At 42.9% G+C, this 20,788-nt stretch overlaps 1 protein-coding gene across 4 annotated transcripts in view; it reads left to right on the plus strand.

Moving 5' to 3' along the window:
• Positions 1 to 20,788, plus strand: part of CAPN15 (calpain 15) — a 315,793-nt gene that overhangs the window by 249,321 nt on the left and 45,684 nt on the right. For all 4 annotated transcript variants that reach the window (XM_078663054.1, XM_078663053.1, XM_078663055.1 and 1 more), the window contains 3 exons: positions 6,307 to 6,530; positions 16,023 to 16,148; positions 17,328 to 17,480. In XM_078663054.1, coding sequence (XP_078519180.1) covers positions 6,307 to 6,530; positions 16,023 to 16,148; positions 17,328 to 17,480 — 503 coding nt within the window. The remainder of the gene's footprint in view (positions 1 to 6,306; positions 6,531 to 16,022; positions 16,149 to 17,327; positions 17,481 to 20,788) is intronic.

Genomic DNA, 20,788 nt, shown 5'->3' on the forward strand with positions numbered 1-20,788 from the left:
TTTCTTATTAAATGCCCAGCAAGTCCCTTTCTTTTCCCCTGGCCCTCCTTGCGAGGTCCGAAAGGGCTGCTTGGTGTGGTGTTCCCTGCTGTTAACACTCTCCAACCGTACATTAATTTCCACTTGGTCCCACCCTATGCTTGGATTAGCCACCTTCGCCCAACGGAAGTCCCTATCATAATCTAACCAAGCGGTACCGCCATGAGTAGCATGTGCCTTCACAATTTTATTTGTGTAAAATACCAAAGATATCGCCAGCTCAGGCTTCTTTTCCAACATCACCGTTGTAAATACATGAAAACCAAATAACCAATTTGTAATGGACTCCTCCACTCTAGGTTTTCTATCCCTGTAAGAGCCCTCTTTCCCCTCCTTCACTTTGTAGTCAACATCCCTCCTCTTGGGTCTGATTAGCGCAAAAATGTCCACGTATTCCCCTTTCCAGATTTTTTCTTTCATCTCCAAGGGAACATGCGTAGCTAACATTCCTGGTTGAGACAACACATTACCATGAACTCCCCCTCCTGTTACAACTACGTCAGCGCCCTTGATCGCTGCCTCACAATTCTTACCTCCCATAGGTGCTGTCGCTATCGCTGGCGCGTGGGAAATCATTCCTCGAGTTTCCACCAAGAGGGCTATCTGTCTGTGAATTTCACTTAGCGCGCCCTGTTCTGCTGACTTCGGGGGAACCCAAGGGGCCGCCGCCACACTACTGGGCTTGGGGCTAACTGTCGGAGCCACTAGCTGTCCCACTAAGGTGGCCACTGACGCCAAAATGTCCGCTGTCGAATCCCGCGTACCCCCTGGCTGTACCTCGAGTTGCTGTTGAGACGGGGGAGCGGTGGGGGTCCCAGTTATAGGTATCACCACCGCAGGTGTAGCTACAGGCATCCCCCCCAGTACTCAAGCTGCTTTGCCCCACTGATGTCTGGACTGGCGCTAATGCCATCAGGGCTTCCCTAATCTCAGCAAGGACTGACCCCGCCGGGTCTACCGGGGCGCTCTCCACCCTAATCCCTTGCCCTACCAGCGGTGCCGGGGGGGGGGGGGGGGGGCCCTACAGCTTGGGGCGGAGGGGTGATGGGACCTACTGGACTCGCATCCCCAGCTCCTGGCCCCTGCGTAACCTGAGCTCTGTCCTTCTTAAATTAAACTTTCTAAGGGGATGGGGTGTGGAACGCACCACGAGCGAGCACAGCCGTTCCGGAGTAAGAGGGGGACAAAGAGACCGGGACTACAGTGACCGGAACCTAAATAGGCCCCGGTTTCCGCCCCCTCCCACCCGGAAGTGCAGTCCTGTCAAGCGTCACGCAACAGGTGTGACGCTCACGCATTTCAGTGCGGTGATGCGACATTTCAGTGCGGTGATCCGCATCACCGCACTGAAATGCATTGTCACACATAATGCCTTAGTCTCAGCTGGCACACAAAGCACACCACAAATAGTAGAAGCTGCGAGCTCTAGTGCCTGGCTGGCTGCTCTCACAGGCTTCGAGCAGTTCCAGCAGCTGAGCCGGCTCTCTTCGACTCACAGTGGCACTCATTAAATGCTGCTACAATGTATCTATATGATTTCCGCGGCGCCGCGGGGCTGGCCGTAGCGCCGCAAGGATGTGACGTGACGTCACACGTCCTGTTAACATCGCGTGAATTTGTTTTAATGAGCTGCAGTTAACTGGCTCGTCATCACCTTGAACAGTGTGAGTTTTGCGGGCCTGACCGCGCTCGCTCACACCACACTGCTATTCGCACCTCAAGTCCCACCATGCTGGGTCAAGACAGGCCCAGGAACTCAATTAATAAAGAAAGGCAATGCCGCCGGCATTTTATTTCAGAGCAGCCGGGCCGGCCAACTTGAGGGCACTGGGTGAGGGCCCTGCTGCATGCAGTCAAGAGAGCGCGGACCGTTGAGGCACTCCGGGCCGGCTCAGTAAGCATGGGGCAGAGGAAGAAAAAGCCGAGAGGATTCATTTCCCGTACACCGCACCTGAACCTTCCCCCCCCACCCCCAAGGTTGGTGTGACAGCTTCTCTCTACGGGAGGGGACCGTCCGTGCAAGGACAAAGGATCAAGGGGAGACACAGCTTACTGTTGCTCGCCTTAAACTCTGCCGAGGCGCATACTTACCAAATGAAATAATTGCTCGTGGAGGGAACGAAGGATTTCAAAGGCCAAAGAAACTAGCGCCACAACTACTGTTAGTAGATGTTCCCGGGCCTTGTGATGTCCTCCTTCGGTTGTCCCAGTCTGTGTGACAGGATGTTTTATTTCCTGCCTGCCATGGGGCCCCAAGGCACAGAGGAATTAATTGCTGTTCCCCTGCGCGCTTTGCTGCATGGCCCAGAGTTAAAGGAAGCCGGTGTTCGACAATCGATCACCTGTTCACCTCCACATGGCCTGGGCACATACTGTAGCTGTGCCCTGCCCGGCCAGTCAGAGCCCAACTCATACTGAGAGCAGGTGGCACAGATGTAGACTGCAGCACGGCTGTATGTCTGACTCATCTCCACTGTGACACTCCGGCAGCTCCTTTCAGCGGCTCACTCTATCAAGAGACCATACAAGGTAAGTTAGATACTAATTTAATAATTCACGGATGAAATTCAAAATGTTTGTTAAGAGAGCCTCTCACATTTTGTTTGCTTTCGATACTTGCACAAGTGCCACCATTGCCTACGAAACGTTTGTTCTTGTGCTGGAGTGTCCTCCATTTATTGCAGTACTATACCTCTACTTGTACTTTGTACGCTTTTGTAACCTGCACACATATCACTTTTTCCTCCTGTAATGTACCGATTGCTACCTCATGTATTTTGGTTGCTCACTATTGTCACCTTTGATTCATGAAACTTAACGTTTGTTTTTGTAATTTGTTCACTTGTAATTTTCTCCTTATGTATCATTACTGTTCCTATTGTGAAGCGCTCTGACACCTTCGGGTAAAGTCCCCACTATATAAAATCGCATAAATAAATAAAGAGAATGGGGAGGGGGGCCTCCAGCACAGCATATCGCATTGTAAATGGGTACACTGAAGTTGTCTGTTTGTGCTGTAAATGCAGGCCATCTCAGGGTTTAGTCTGCACTAATAAATCACCCAAACTGCTAGTTTAGTTAAAGGGTTTAATATCCTTACTTGAAAGTGGTACTACAAGCAGCAGCCTTTTTTTCCCAGCACTGTGAGACTTGCTTAGTCAGAGTAAGGCAGATAATTAATATCCCTGCTAGAGAGCTGTCAGAGTTTTGTCTCATGGCTGTTTTCATTCACTATTAAGTAGAGCAAACAGTTTATATGCATACTGCAAAGAAAGTCTAACAGCATATTGTATTGTAATGAACTGTATTATATGTAGATAGCTCGGTGGGTTGCTGTTTTTGTCACAGAGAACCCTTTTATTTTTGTGGTTCAGCCACACCTGAAGCTGAGGTTGGGCTGGAGGGTGCTGATTTTTAAAATAAATAAATAATTGCTTTAAAAGCACCTGCTGCTGAGTTCGACTTTATTATTGGCGAAATGTGTGTGATTTCTGAAAATGTTCTGTTTGCATGGACTTCATTATATGATTTGGCCACAAGTAGTGTAGCTCTAACTGTCATGCATTTAGTTTTTAAATGTCTTTTGTAAATCCACCGAATCTATGAAAATGTTACACATAAGCAATCTGAGACATTAGCAGTTATGCCCAAATAAATGTAATTTTTGACATTTGTACGAGTCCCTCGTCTTCATTGCTTGATTTTGCTAGCGAGACAGTGTCACTCATAGTCGTTGAAATGTCACTCATAATTACACTGAAATTATGAAAATGTCACTCATAGCAATCTGAAACCTTGGCAGCTATGGAAGTGCGTCATCCGACCCGGGAGTATTTGGGCGGCCGGGGGCCTCCAGGGCACCCCGACCGCCCCCTGACTAGTAGGAAGGGGCGGGTGCGGGGGGGGGGGGGGGCTGTGAGCGCACTCCCCTAGCGTCGTGCTTGGCATACTCTTGTGTGTGAGGGAAGCCTGCGCTCCCGCTGTTTTACCTGTTGTGTGTGTTTGTTTGAGCTGAGGTAGTTGAACCTTCCAGTGTCCCTGCTGTCACCTTGCCTTGTACCTGTGTTTGTATTGGGGGGGAGGGGGGTAGCACTGCTGCTGCACACGCTGCACCTGTGTCTTGTCTGGTAGGTTTTGTCAGAACTTTTTTCTATGCCTGAAGTTGTGTGCACCCTCTCTGGTTTGGGATGCCCTTTGGACGATTTTTCCCGCTAGCGCGACCCCACGCAGTCTGTAGCCTCTGGTGTAATCTTGTCTCTGGTGTTCTGCAGTCAGAGGTTGGCTGCTATCTGATTTTGTTAACTTTTAATTACACGTTGATTGTTAATCACTCACACACTTCCGGGAAGCCACACCTCCAAGCTCTGTAATCTAATAAATGGTTATAAAGTATCTGAAGTTGATTTTCGGCATACGTCTTAAATGGTGTAATAAATATTATTTTAAGGCCTTGCTTACAGACAGCTTTTAGTTTCTGTTGTAATAATAATAATCCACATTTGTAAAGCGCGAACTATCACCCGTAAGGGTCTCTAGGCGCTGGGGGCCGTCGGGAAGATTAAGCGAGCTATTGCCCAGAGTCACATGGTGCTGGGCTAATCTGCCGCAGGCACCAGGGATCGAACCCTGATCCCCAGATTCCGGAGTCATTTGCCGTGGCCGCGGCGCCACACCTCTCCACTTCTTGTAGAAGACCTGTTGTGGACAATTCGATACTTGCAGTGAACTTTGGGCCAGCCCTTTGCTTACCTTTCTCTTCTTGTTTGTCCCGTCCTCGAGCATTGTTTTTTTTACCTTCTGTTTGACTGAATGTCTTGTGTCCTTCCACTGTTCATACTCAGAGTTTTATTTTTCAGCACTAGATGGGGGTTTAGGAGTTTTCTTGCCACCCCCCTATTTTGCGCTGCTTCCCCACTCTGTTATCCACCGCCTGCATGCTCCGTGTACCTCCCTCCTGTCCAGCTTGTCTCTTGCTTATCCCATCCACTTCCCTGCCCCAGCTTTTTTTGCTTTTATTTTGTTCTCTCCCCGTTCAAGGTCTTCCGGGTCCTCCCCTCGCTTCCTGTTGGGCCCTACCACCGTTGGCATTGATTTCTCCCTCACCCGCTCCTCGTTTGCCCCACCACCACAGGCACACTTGGTTATATATTCACATGCTCGTCGTTATGCTGGGCTGCCGTAGCTGCATAATGAATGTGTGCATGCTTGATGACACATGCATACACAAATCATCCCACTTTTTCCTGTTTTTTGCTGATGCTGAATAGCATCTGGAAAAAGCAATGGCCAGTCTATGGGTCTGTTTTAGCAGTCAAAAGGCAAGAGCTATTGGCTCGCCAATGCTGGGTTCTTTTCCTATATACCTGTCAACTCCTTTACAGTCTCATCTAAATTACTGTTTCTGCAGGATGGTTTCCATGTTAAAGAATAAGTGACCTTATGTGAGTGACCAATATGATACCTTTTTTATTTTATTTTGGTCTTGCCCTTTCCTGTGTCTTTCTCTGCCATGTTAATTTTCTTTGGATGGGTATCTCGCTATCATCATTGTCAGTGGACATTGACAAGTATACTGGAGATGGTGAAAACTTAAGTTATTACATATCAATAGCTTAGCCGATCTGCTAGTTGAAGCTTATGTTTATGAAAATTGCTTTGCATGGAAACCAATGGCCCTGTTGATTAGTTTTTGTTTGATAGTGCCTCAGTCTGCACTTCTATTGTACAGCTCTTAAACTGTACATAAAGTAGGCTTTGGCTCCTCCCACAGGAGCAATTTTCTCCCCCCCATGCTATTGGCTGTTTAATGTAAGGTTGCACGTCATATGGGGTATTTACATTGCAATGCATAAGGGACACTTTTGGTTATCCAGAAGTGCTCCAAATTCTCACACAATACATTTATTATCTTATAGATGCATTTTATAGAGCAAGCAATTGTTTTTTTGTTTACATTGAAGCAAGATTTTTGTTTTACTCCGGACACAATATAAGCCAGACATATTGGTTTAAAATGGTTGGCCTCACTGTGGGTGGTTTTCCTGTAGACCTTTGGTCAGCATTGAAGTCACAGACCCTAGTATCTTGTTGAGGTATGACCCATTGTTTTAACATGCTTTGTAGTAGCTCTGCCACATTCAACTACTGACTTTTGACGCATGGCACAAATTTCAAGGTTGCAGTGAGGTGGTGTGATTTCCCCTCTCATTAATCGTCTTGCACTAACGTCACTCTCTGACGCACCTTTTTCTCTCTTTCTTTTGACAGGCACAGAGGAAACAGCTGTGGGTAGCACTGATTGAGAAGGCACTTGCCAAGCTGCACGGTTCGTACTTTGCCCTCCAGGCAGGGCGCGCTATCGAAGGCCTGGCTACACTCACTGGCGCCCCCTGCGAGAGCCTGATGCTGCAGGTCAGCTCCACTAACCCCCGCGAGGAGCCTATTGACACTGACCTCATCTGGGCCAAAATGCTGAGCTCTAAGGAGGCTGGGTAAGAGATAGGAGGGAGGGGCCAGCCGACTTGTGGGCGGGATCAGCTTGGTACGAGGGCAAGGTGCTGAGGTGAGCTTCTAGGAAGACAGAGGGAAAAATCCCCAATGAGGTGAAAGAGGCTGACCAACAAGGGCAATCGCTGTGCCTAGGGGTTTATGAAGTGTGAGATTGAGCAGGTGGTAGCACTTTCCAAAACTGGGTAATGTTTAAATAATCGAACAGAGAACTGAAGGTTGGGGCTGGAAAGTAGAGCTGGGGCTTAAGTAGCATTCTTTAACTCTAATTAAAGAACGTGACTTTCATATATGCAGTAGGGATATGCAGAAGAGTAAGAGCAATCTGAAAATGAGCTGTTTGGTTAAAGCCGGGAAGTATATCTTCAGGTCCATGTTTAATTTTGGAAGGGGATGCCTTTATTGTTCAAATTTTCTATGTTCTTTTCTATTTTGTCTTTTTTTCTGAAACGGGAAAGCCTCCTGTGCCTGCCCCTTTCAGCTAGCTGTCCACTTATTTCAATTTTATTTGGAAGAGCCTTTTGCTGTTAACCTGTATACTCTATATTTGAAATATCTATATCTATTCCCATTTTTCTTTGTTTTTGTGCTTCTAAACCAATCCCCCTCCACCATCGTCTTCTGCCATACCTCTGCAGCAAAAATGCTGCTTTAACGTTTTACTGCTGAGGTACGGCAGTTGGGGCTTCTGTATGCTCACAATCCATTGCATCTGAGCTCCAGAAGGTAGTGATTACTTCAAAAAACATCTCTCTGCTCCTTTGATGTTTAGCAAGGGACAATTTTTATAGCTATTGCAATGTGAATAAAAATAATAAAAATGTGCCCCAGCAAATAGTTTAAGGCTCCTTCATCTCCATGAGATCAGCGTGCTTGACAGAATCTGAAAGAGGTCTCTTAAAGCAGAGCCATGTTAAATTTGAAGGAAAGAAACTGAGCCAGCTATTATATTAGCCAGGCATTTGCCTATATGAGTCCTTGTGCAGTGGATGCCAGCTAAGAGAAAAGAGGGAGAGGGACTTGATTAGTGTTGTCAATCAGGCTCCTTGATGTCTGTGGAAAACCTCAAATAATATTGATGCTTCCTTGATGTCAGGATTCCCATCCCAAGCTGCGGCTTTACTGTAGTCCTTGAATTTGATGCCGGTGTCCTCCCGTTTTGCAATGGTAAATCTGGTTGTGGTAGAATTCATGCCAACAGTGATGGGTCTACCAATGACATGCTGAATATCCCAGGAATTTTGGTGGCTTAAATAAGGCAGAGATCAGATGAAAAACTGATGTGGAGAATCCAGCTGATGATCACAGTTTGCAAAATCTCCATTTTGCTGAATTGGGGGAAAAAACGTTTTTGTTTAAAATCTGCTGAATGTCGTAAAAAAGAACAAAGAAAAAACAGAACCTGATATTAAAGACCAGATTTGGCATGAAATAAAACACTCTTAAATCTTCTTGTAATTCCTAAGTACCCAGGATTTGCATGTATATTTAGTTTTTCTACGAACAAATAATGGTGGCAGGGTTTCAAATAATGTTTTCAATTGTAGAACTAATATGGTGGTAGTTTTTCGTTGTATCCCATCTTCTGTACAGGAAGAGGAAGGAGGGCAGACATTGTTCTCTGAAAATAAACACATGAAGTGAAATAACTATTATTGTATATGACAAGATTTGGAAAAGAGGTAAATAAAAGGTTAGAAGTGTGTGGGGCTGATGACTCGGGTACAAGGAAGTGATTTGGGGAGTAAAGCTTGGGGTGTAGCCCTTACAAATAAGACTAAATGAGAATTAAAATGGAGAATGGAGGGGGCATATTCCTTCCCCGTGTGTTAATGGGAACTAAAGTTTCTATGTTAACCTGTAGAAAAAAAGCATGCAGCAGGATAGATAGCTTGGGTATTTCATTCTTTTTGAAAAGTTTGAGGGAAAAAATTGTGTAAGTGTTTGACCCTTATTATAATCTTGAACATGGTATCCTTAGGAGTCCTCAGTTCACTCAACTCTGAATGTGCTCTGGATGCAACTCTCCATTTTCTTCTATAATTTACATGTACTATTCCCTGAAGTACTGAAATGTTGAACTAGACCTGCAAGTAAAAGGTATTTTCTTAGTGATAGACTTGAAAATGTTGCAGTACAATTATTCTTATTTGGTCCCATTAAGAATAAGTAATCATGAAGTCATCCACACAAACCCACTTTGAGAGATGGTAAGGCTCACATGCTGCACTTGCTTGCTTTATGCTATGTGGAACTGGCATTGAAAACATTTTCAGTGTGGCTTTTAGCTCCCAGTCTAGCCCTTACCCAAAAGCCTAGGATGACTGCTTGGCTTTCAGCAGTCCACAATCTCTAGAGAGAGAGTGCAAACCAGTGAAAGGGGTCAGCCTAGAGACCATGTAGGATCTGAAAGACAGAATCCTCCTCAGCAGGGCTCACCAAAAGTAAGAAGTGTGAGTTACAGCAGAGGGTAACCTGATTCTAGATACAGACCACAATGGCAATTTCCCACCAACTGAGTAATAAAAAAAAGGGATGGGTGGAATGCTTGAAGTAATCCCAGCCACTGATAGTTATTTGGGGCTGCATCCCATTTCACCACGCCATCTCGGCCATGAACCAGCCCGGTGCAGCTCTACCTTGGTCCTGCTCCACCTTGGTCCTGCTCCAATAGATCATTTCAGCCCACAAACCACAAGCCACTTGGTGAAGACTGCATTTCCTATCTCCACCAGAATGCAATTTTGAAGAAAGGGATCAAATGGCTACAAGGAAACTGTGCTTCTAACCTTTAAATAAGACTATAAGCCGACCACGTTAAAGCCTATGCATGTGATTGGATATTAAATGAGGAAATCAACATAAATTTTCAATTGCTAGAGGTCATTTGCGAGTGCTGAGATTCAACAGATCTCTTCAGAGAATCAAACAGTAGGACAGCCCAATAACCGCGGGGAAACAGACAAATTATCAGTGGTACAACCAAGGGTGGCTCCAAAGGAATGTTTCTTCACATTAATGTTGCAATAAAGACCATATGTTTAGGACAAATGAATAGTTAGAGAAGAACAAGGAAAGAAAGCCTGGAAACTGCACTTGACTAGCTTATTTGCATGCTTCCAGTGGATGCACTAATTTCCTTTTATTGTGTACCAGCATGTTTTTGCATTGAGTGACATGGGTCTAGGACTCTAATTCATTATGGTTGACTTTGGACACAGTATACTGGTCTCTTTCCAGTTTTCTAGTGGTTGGGGTAGACCCGATGAACCATCCTACTTAGTCCTTCAGCGAGACACTTAATCCATAAGAATTCCCTTTTTTTTCCTGAGGATGGTCTCATGCATATAATACAGCTCATCGATTAATTTTCTTTCTATTGTCATAAGAATTTGACGTCTCCCATTTGTGTAACTACTCTACCTAGCAGTATGTTGTTTAGATTGCAGATTTGTGTTTTTAACACACTTGTTGTCTATACAGTACTCAATTTTGTCAGCTGTGTCAATTGTGTATTGTTTGTGCTTCTTGATTCATTGGTTGACATAAACAATAATTTTTCAAAAATGCATGTAATTAAAAAAACCTGTTAACATTGTAGCTTGATCTTCCAATTTGTTGCAATGTTTGTGTGAAGAAACGCTCTTTGGTAGCACCCTTATTCGTTGGACAGATATCTCCCAAAGTCTCCTTCCTTCTGGAAAGGTTATGATGCTGGTCTTCTCAGATCTTCGAGTGTCACTGTAGAGAGACCCTTGATTGTGGGCATTATATGGATTCTGACCCCCTCCCAGCCCCCCATCTTTCCCGTGCAAGATTGCCCCTCATTGTGAGTTTAAGCCTTGGAGGATTTAGTTCGCCTTTGATAAAGGCTCCCACATGCCAGCAGTGATTGCATTCCATCCAGTTTTGCTCAAAATGTGGCCTCTTGCTACGGGATTATTTTACAAAAGCCTCCATTACTTTTTACACTTTTATTTGATGTAAGAAACCCCATATAAAAGTGAGGCAGTGAAGAGAAATACATAGATTATTTTAGAAGTATTACACCCGCCAATCTTAATCGTTGTTCGCAAATGTCATAAGTAAACTTTATACTTTGACTGAAGCTCTTTCCAGTCACGCTGGATTTAGGATTGATGGAAGAGGAGCATGGCATTCAGTTGCCATCGCTGTATTTCCATTATCATCCAAAACAGAAGTAAACGAACAAGCCAATGGTGTAATAATGTTCAGGGCAGGTTTTCAAAGCATTCAAGGGAGATGATTTGTCCTGATCAGAGGAAAGCGCAGTTACTGTTTCAGGATCTCAAAGAACAACTCGCAAAGCCATCTTTCTGGCCTTGGCAAGCTGCTGAAATTGTAACTTTTAAATTTTTGTAGTTCAAGCACATGCCACAAAAATGCAGCAGCCATTTTTTGAGTCACTGGGAGTTTCGTACTTCGAGCTTTACTTTATTGCAGGTCAGCTTCAGACAGTGGCTTAATGGTTCACTGAGTGGGCATCGTGTAGGTTTATTATGTACGGAGTGAGTTCAGCCCCCTGATGATAGCAGAGACTCTTCGGGGTGATTGTAAAACTGCCTCTCTCCCAATGCGATTAAGGACCGCCATGGATATACTGCTTAAAGAAAACCAAAATAGTGTCGGTGTAAGACCTGAAACTTCAGTTGTGGTGACTTGCTGTGTTTTGGAAACTAGTGGACCGGATAGACACATATAAGAGGACGAGGGTTGGTATAAAGCTGATGGGGCCTTATTTGCGTTGAAAGCCTTCGATGTATGAGTAGGTCAGGGAGGAATTTTGGATTAACAAGTGCCGGTTGCTGGCATATGGAGTGGTAGTGCAGGCAATGGTAGAATGCTGGTGTTACGTGTAATTGAAACTGAGACTCACAGCATCCTAAAAATTATAATGATGCATGGACTGGCCATGGGATAGTGACAAAACTGAGTGTTTGACACATGGAACCGCCTGCTGATTGAAGTGAAGGTTAAAGTCCAGTCAGAGATGGAAAGTAGACCATGTCACTTGTGACCGTTCGGTTATTGTGTCCTAGTGGAACAAGATGATGGTTCATTTTGTGGAATTCCCTTGTCCATTCTAGATGTGGCATTCTGCTCGTCTTTTATTCAGGTGCCCTAGTTAACCTTCTTTATACTCCACCACACTTGTGCTTTAACATTTCTGTCTTTGCCTCATCTAGTCTCAGAGAACACTGAAGCCTCTCTTCAACCCAGATCTTGGGTCTGCAGCTAGTGTTCCTGAACCTCTCTAGCTTGTATGGTTCTGAAGATAGCAACATGTTATGCTGCTTATCACCAAGGCCCTAAAGTCCAGCTACTAGTAGGAACTGGTCATGCTTGTGTGTCCAGTGCATCTCCCGATCCGGTGGGTGCCCTGGCAACCTGCAGTTCTTGACTGGCCTGTTCCAAGACACAGACACCTGAGGTTTGGTGCTCCTGCAAGATGTCTGTGGGGCTAGCTCAAGTAAGCCTTTACCTATTTACAAGGTACCTGTTAAACTTAGTGGGACCTTTTTGGTTCTAATTTGTCTGAGATATTGACACTGCATCCATGTGACAAATTTGAGATTGTTCAGTTAAATTGAGCTACAAGCTTTTAAAAGCCCACCTTTATGGCCAGTATTGCACGGGACCTCTAGTTGGGTGGTGGGTGTACTGAACATTTGAATTGTTTTGACTTGAAATCAGCTTTTTAGGGTCTTCAGCCCACTGTGTCTTGCATTTGAATCTACAATATCATCCGACATATCCTTTCAAAGTGATATATTTTTTCTTGTGTGGCATCTCTGCCTTATTGATTGAGCCTGTAATAAACTTTATAGTATACCAGAAGAGCATTGAAAGTTTCCCATGGCACCCAAAAGCTGTCCAGCCGATTGACATTGGCCTTATAGCAGGTCAGTGAAGTAGAACGAATAGCATGTAAACAGTTAGTTTTGGAGTCTTTATTGAGCCCCATTAGTCACTGGCACCATATTTTGTGTTTGTTCTTATTGACATAATGTATTTATATGAAAGAGAGATTCTTTGATGTAATAGTGCAGATTGGGATTTCACTTTCTAGTGATTTTTGTTTCATGTGCTACTGCCTAGAGAAAGCATAGACTTCTCAACTTAGCTACCTCTGAACATTACTTCAGAACTTAATCTTATAGATGCCAGTATTTGTGTACACTTTTCTCTCCCACCATGCCTTTACAGGGATTGCTACAGCAGTGGAAACACATGCATGAGATAGGGAAGTCACACTTAGAACTAGTTTGTGACTGTCTCAACGTGGCAAAGTAATACTTGCAAGCATTCCACGTGCATCATATTAGTAAATCCTTTCAGATTAATCTAATTTGATGCCTTCAACGTTTATTCGATGTGATCCTGACAATTTTGTCTAGATGAATGGCAATCTTGACAAAATAAGAGTGGCTAAATTAGACTTGCAGAATTTTGTGATTCCGTTGCCTTGTTAGATTTTTTTCTTTACAAATCACTCTTCTCTTGAAAGTAATTTTTTCTTCTCCATATTATGGGAAAGGAACGTAACCCCCACTGTTCATTTCACTCCAACTTTTCCAACCATCTGTCTCCTTGTTCCTGTGGGCTCCATTCACTGCACCCTTCTCCTTTATTTCCTCTTTCTACCTCACGTTCTCCAGGAACCTTTTTGTATATATCATTTCTAGCGGTTGTTTCCCCTCAATTTTCCTGTGTTTCCGCAAGATTTCCTTTTTACATTCTCCCTTCCCTCTTTCTTTCCACTGGCTTCTCCATTTATCTCTTTTTTTGTTTTTCTTAAGGGGGTCATATTACTGTACCCCTCCAAACATACTCTGCACACTTTTTATTTCTTTTTTATTTTCAAGCATTTTTGTCACATTTGTGTTTCATTAACATCTCCCCTTGTCATTCACCTCTTATCCTTCTTTTACATCCCTCCTTAAATGTCTTGCCATTCCTCCTACATATGTCCCTCCTTGCCATTCTTTTCGCTACTCCGGCAAGACTTCTTCCACGATCCTCCTGCAGAGGTTGGAACAGACCTGTATGACTGACTATTGATTTGCAATTTTATAAAGCACAAACAAGACAAAAACAGGTGACAGAGCGTTTTGAACATACGTACCCTTAATGTTTGATGTTAAATTGCATTGAGGTCAGGTTTCAGAATGAAGGTTACAGTAAACAAAGAATGGCATTTAAAGTTGAAATTCCTTGGCCAACAAGCAAGCAAAAGGTTTAAGGTGAGAGCATCTAGGCGTTCATGTGACCCTTTGCTAGACAGTAAGAGCCCTTCGCCATGGTGCTGTTCCTTCACCCGTCTGGGGCCCTGCAGAATTGCATCCCCCATCTCTGCAGTTTGATGCTGACTCAGTCACAAAAGTTATTTGTGTGTTTAAAGATTTAGCCTTCCCTCTTATCACTAGAGCCTTTTACGTCACATCAGTTACATAGACGCCAACAATAAATTTTTGTTTCACTGCCTCTACTGGCTCATTCATAGAGGTTTTTTATGTTTTATTTTTCAATGTTATCTTCTTCAAAGAAGGCCCATTGCATTTGGGCAACAGTGATCGACCAGGCGTGCCACCTAATCTCAGATAACAGGCCCGTCATTCAATATTGCTGGCTCTTTATCTCCTAACATGGTGGTGCAGCCAGCCTAGTCATGGGAAGCAAAGTATCTGTCTTGTTGGTGCAGATCACAGAATGTGTCAGAAACGTGTGTGCTGTCCAGTGGTATGCTACAGTCTCCACAACTCCATACTTTTATGTCCCAGAGATCCTCGTCTCCAAGACATTCCATGTCCCTCATTTCCAAGATCCCACCACATTCAGCCAGGAGTCTAGTGCTTTGTGCCCTGCTGACTCAACCAGTGCGGGGTTTGTATTTTGGGTGCTGGAGAGGGTGAGTCTTTCCAAGGCCCTTAGGAGCTGCCATCTTGGCTCCTCTCCCTCCAGTGCTGAGTCCAGCCACCATGCTCCTGTGTACCTGCTACACTCAGACACTCTGCCACTCCCCTGCTCAGGGTCCTGAATCTCTACTGCTTTCTGGAATTGGCATGTACAGGTAACACCACTGGACCTCTCTCGTCAAGGAGAGTGTAGGGAGCAATGCCAATGAGCATACTAACCTGCACCCATCTTGCAAGCCTTGACATCATTGTATTCCTTTTACATTGAAATTTTTCTTTTAATCCATGGGATTTAAAAAATTGTCTGAACAATTCGGTTTTTTTTTCGCCTCTGAACACAAGATTTCATAGAGGTCCATGTTTAATTTGTCAAGTCTGCTTTTTTTAATTACTAATTGACCGGTTGACAGTTTGGTACTTTGGTATTTTATCAACAGGAACTATTATCATCTTGGCGACTATCAAGTTGGAAATTCGCCAGGACGGTAAAGTCCACTTCGAGATTAATATTATTGCATGCAATTTCCTGAGCAATTTCGTAAACGAAAAAAGTAACTTTCCTACTGACATGAGGGGAGTGTATGAAGTGTAGCTCTGGTTCGAAGTCTATGGATATATTTTTAGCTCTTCCAACATTTAAATGCAACTTTTCCAAGTTAAATGAAATTAGGCTTTGAGGAAAAGGTGTAAAATCGTGATGACATAGTGGGCTTTCTATCAAAAGAATGTAAAACACAAATTAGAAGTCAGTTGGTATGATCAAGGGGAAGCAGATTGGGGTTGGAAAACAACTTAAAATGCAGTGGGGATAATCTGGATCCATACAAGATAACATTTGCTATTCTTCAGGGATTGGTCAAATCATGTTGTGTTGTATGTCTGCTGTTGTGGGATAATTCTTTTTTATGATTGATTGAAACCATATTGCGGATTGTTGATGCATGTTAAGAGCCCACCCCATATCTATCTTGAGGTTTCTTTCCAGTGTTGCTTAAATTAAAAAAGTGGAGTGTTGCTTTGATTTCTATAGGAAGCTATGTTAATAATGTAGCTTAACATATCCTCCATCTTGGGGTTTTAACTGTGGAAAAGCTTGATTAAGCAGTGCTGGGAACTGTGGGGCAGGTATTTATGCTGTTATGGGTGAAGAGGAATGAAGCAAGTTTAGTAGCCTACCTGCAGCCCTCTTGATACTCCACTGCTGGATCCAAACATTACTATGTTAAGATGCCTCATTCTGGACTTGCCATAGCTAATGCTACTCTGGTTCTAGTTCGTTAATGATTCAGTGAACTTTAATTGCAAACTGAATGCCCTCCTGTTGTTTCATCACTGAACCAGCAAACTACACTACCAATGCACCTCAGTCCTAGGATACCATTTTCTAGTGTACAGTCAATACACCTTTTGTTTCCCAGCTCTAATGCATATTGTTGTGTTCTCCGTCAGCACCCTCACCCTATCACCAACCAGTGGATGCCGAGAATGGGTGCCATGTTCATCCTCTTCCCTGCTTCTTCTCCTTCTGTAAACATATAGGTTTCTGATGGGCGCGTCTTGCGGCGGGGGTAACATGAAGGTTGATGACTCATCTTATGAGAGTGTTGGTCTCCGACCAAGGCATGCCTACTCCATCCTGGACGTGCGAGATGTACAAAACTGTCGGTAAGTATTTGATTGGGGCACAGAACCATAAGGATGATGGAGTCTGGGGCTATTTATATTCCCCTTGCCTAATGCATATAGACAAACGTGCAGCCATTGAGGTTTGAACATTTGCTTTGTTTTAATTGCATTGTCCTATATTATTTTCCTCATCTATGTTGTGTACTTAACTTACTACCTCATTTCATGGTTAATCTGTTTTGCTTAGTGCCCTCATGAGTTTAAGCTTTTTGGTTGTTAATTATCTAAGGGATAAATGTTCACAGTGTTACTGGTATAACCATCATACAACTATGTTCAAAGAGCTTGCAGTTCTCCTACCAGAGGCCTTCCTTAGTCCACAGCCTCTGCATCCCCCATAGCGAGGAAGATAGTTTACTGAGAAGCTTTTTTTCCAACTGGCAGCCCTTTTCTGCTTTCAGTTTATGCCACTCAAAGGCTAAGCAGATGTTATTGACATGCGCCCACCTTTATTTGCCCTCTATCTCCCTTTGTACATTTCCATGATTCTCTCTCTCTCTCTTTCTCTTTCTATCGCTTTCTCTCTCTCGTCTTTTTTTAACTTTGTCCCTATTTATCGCCCCATCTCTTTTTTTTTTTTTTTTTTGCCTCTCAGCCAAAAGTTTGACCTCCGGGCTCTTTTGGAACATCATCTGTTGTCTTCCCCAGAATGACTACCAAGTGTATTTTTCTTCTTCTAGAAGCAACACTAAACTATCTCCTTGTCTACTTGTCAGAGTCCCCATATATTATGGTGGCTACTAGGTCCTATAAACGTATGGTACTGGAAAAACACTGCACACGACAAACCACTGGATGTTTTATACTGGAATTGGCGCCTCTATGCCCCAATTTTGGAGTGTTACCTCATTATGAATGTGTCATCAGCTGTTACAAGTAGACTTTCAGTCCTATTTCTAGGGAGACCGTGCATCAACTTTGTAGTCTGTTTGCCATTTTCTATCTTGTACATTGATGTCATCCTACATAAGGAGCTGGGAAGACGTTTTCCAGCACGGTTTATACCAAGTTGAGTTGGGTGAGAGGAAGTCTTTTCTTCTGCAGACTTTTGTCTGATTTTGTTGGAAGGCAACATGCCACATAGTCACATCTGCCCCCCTTTAGTTCTACTGCATTTTTGTTTCCTGGTCTACATGCTTCTACCTCCTTTCACCACAGGCTCTTACGGCTACGCAACCCCTGGGGACGCTTCTCCTGGAACGGAAAGTGGTCAGATGACTGGACCCAATGGCCAGACACGCTGCGACAGGAGCTGATGGCTCACGGAAGTAGTGATGGTGTTTTCTGGATGGAATACAGTGATTTTATCAGGTAGGTGTAGCTGCCACTTGTTCTTTTCTCATAACTCAACTATATAGGAAGATGCATAGGGTGATTAGAGAACAATGTTGATCATGAGTCCACCTCCAGCTTTCTATGGATGTTTCAATGTCTTGCCCGATAGGACTAGGAGAGAAATGAAAAAATGGAGCCTACATCATATGGCCTGTGAGAGGCTCCTGCTTACTGAGCCACAACATTGTGTCACATAAGCCCTGCATAATATTATAGGACTATATAACGCTGTAACCTGTCATGTAGCTTCAATAAGTCCAGGAGCAGAATATACATTGTACATATCTCTGTGTGCTCAAGTTTCTAATGTTACAACAGATAAAATCTAAAAATCTTGCTTGTGAATAAACCATCCCATGGACCAGTCTCGGATGGAAGTCCCATTACTGTTCTTTCTCTAGGCATCACCTACTGACTCCAGTTCTTAAAGCCTATGATGTTCACATCCCGTCTTGCATTAGGGTAATGCCATTACTTGAAAGTCTAGGCTACTTTTATGCAAAAATAACTGACGGAAAGTCAGAGCCGATGTCCGAAGAGCAGTTGTTTGGATCAGGTCCAGGATTGGCTTTGGAAGGGCAATGTAAAGTGGATCAATATGTAATATGAGTACTAGTCACTAATTTTTGATGATTTATTGAACACAATTTCAATAAAAACACACTCAACAGTTATACATAAAAACACATCTTTCCTGTTGGGAACAACAGATAAGCAAACTGTGTAATCAACCAAATGTCCCCATGCAGACTCTTTAAGCAAAGCCACTTTTATTTGTTCAAATTTAGTCTTTAAAAATATCTTAGAAAGAAAAAAACCTTTCATAAATCCATTTTCATAGTTGTGTTTTTTACTTTCTCCCTCAGTGCAGAATCTTTAATCACTTTAGTAAGACCTCCCAGGTTCATGCCGCTCCAACATACAATAAACGCTCTGCATTGTATGAAGCTATATTTGGGTTTAAATAAATGTTTCACAGTACTCTTACAGTTATAGATTTCCAGCAATGTTCTTTAACCATATTAGAACTATAAATAATTATTCTCTCAATGACATGCAATCTGTTCTTGATACTTTTGTACAGCTTCTTTGATTTTCATGTTTCCTGAGTGATGGAATAGCGGCACTAATAATTTGACCCTTTCCACTCATACTCCCAGACAAATGCAGTATTGATTCTGCTTTAGCTCTGCGTAAGCTGCAAAAGTGACCATTATAAATTAAGTTGTTCCGCCAAGCGGCTCTAATACCAGCTTGTGGAAGCAGCTGAAATGTAAGCCTCATTAACTTTTATTTCACTGCACTTTTTGATGACTCTCTTATATATAACTCTGTACTTGGAGCATAATCTCTTTGAAAATGAGAGATTACTTAGATTATCTTTTACTGGAGCTTTAAAAATAGTATATGAGCTTGAATGGTATATTCTATACCAACTTGTAGTTGTTCCACAACAATTTTTATACTAACCACTGTTTAAGTAGTCTAAGACTACTCAATTATTCAACCCAAAGCCTCTTTTAAAGAGACTCATGAGTGGCACTCCGAAGGTAGGGCCATAATAAATAAAGGATGTCGTACTTAAAAGCCCCAGCTCTAGTCCTACCAGGCTTACTGGTCATAACCTTGGTAAGCTTAATTTTAATTTAAGGCTATTATGAAATACCTCTTCCAAGCACCTCTCAGTTCATTAGTAAAAGTCAAAGCCCCATACAAAGTTGCGAGGCCCAGCTTGGCTTTAATCACTGTGACTATTAATACCATCATCATAGTATGCACATTTAAATATAGTTTTCGGATCATAAACTGAAAGTGAGAATGTCTCCATCTTGCTGCTTGCGAACAAACGTTTGGACCAGCTCTACTATCCTGACACTTGCATAGATAGTTGTGAGTAGCCAACAGATGCATCTTTATGGTGTCCAGCCTCTAAATAGGAGGTTTGTGGTTGACTGTAAGATATGATTTTTGATTTTGCCATGTTAACTGTCAAATTGTTAGCCTTGTTATGAGCAGTAATAGCTGCCAATGCCTTATTTAGGTCTCTTGTTATAGTATCTAAAATAACGGTATCATATGCACCTGTACAAAAGCAACGGTGCCTGCCTCCCACCCTCCGGTTTGGGAGGAAAATGCCTTATTCCATTTAAACATGCTCCCACGTCTGATGCATTTAGATTTAATAGCAAGGGGGCTAGCACACATCCATGGTTCAGTGCGCTGTTGTTTGTGGGTATTTTCTCATTATCCTGCTTCCATCCCTAATCTTTACACACACCCAAGTATTCCAATGTAATAATTGGATTACTTTGTGCAAGTGGTTAGAATCCTCCCATTTTCTAAACTCATTCCATAAAATTGCATTATTAGCTCTGTTGAAAGACGAATATTAATAAAAAGAAACAGGCAACCAGCTTCCCTTCCTGACACATCATAGTTCCCTTTCTCATAAGTTTTTAAAACAACTATTATATTGATGGTCTCTGCGCTCTTCTAAAAAACCACCCTGATGTCAAGGTAAACTATTTCTTTAACCCAGGCCCCTAGTTCTTCCAGTAAGATATTGGCATACACCATAGTGCAGTGATTTTGCTCATCTCCCTTTTTTTGAAATTGTAAGTGAACAGATTCCCTCCAGAAATCTGGAATGTTTTGTAATTGAACAGGGGACGTAAAAAGAATAGTTAAGGATTGAATCCACAAATTACAGTCCACCTTTATTATATTAATAAGAAGGACATTTGTCCAGGGGGTTCTAAAAAGGTTTGCTATAATAACACTTGAATGTATTATTGTATTGAATGCTGGAAATTCTATTAATTTCCAATGTGATATGTTAGTCATAGGATAATGACCTAACACAGCAAATCCAATCTTTAGCCTACATATTTGTTAATCTACAATCATTTAGACTATGATCTAATCTTTGTGTATGTAGGAATTTATACAACGAAGCTTGGACCTAAAGTTGTGTGAGGGTGATTTATCAGAAACACAAAAACCAAAAGAAAGGGATACACTGATACGGGGTAAGGGGAAATGTTTCCAAGGTTAGAGCAATGAAAGAAGACTATGATTGTTAACTTCATGTATAAGAAAAAAAAATAGCATGGAGGCGCTTATGGCAGTAATGAGTGTTCTTGTGAATGACATTCTTAGACAAGGTTTGAGAAAGGAATTATTCAAATAAATGTGTTCAGGGTTGTCCTCTAAAGGCGAGGAAAGATGTAGTCTCATCCTAAGATTAACTAGAGTGAGTTCCATGCTGTAGTTGCTGCTTCCAT

Source organism: Lissotriton helveticus, chromosome 10 (assembly GCF_964261635.1).
Source record: "Lissotriton helveticus chromosome 10, aLisHel1.1, whole genome shotgun sequence".
Taxonomy (NCBI): Eukaryota; Metazoa; Chordata; class Amphibia; order Caudata; family Salamandridae; genus Lissotriton; species Lissotriton helveticus.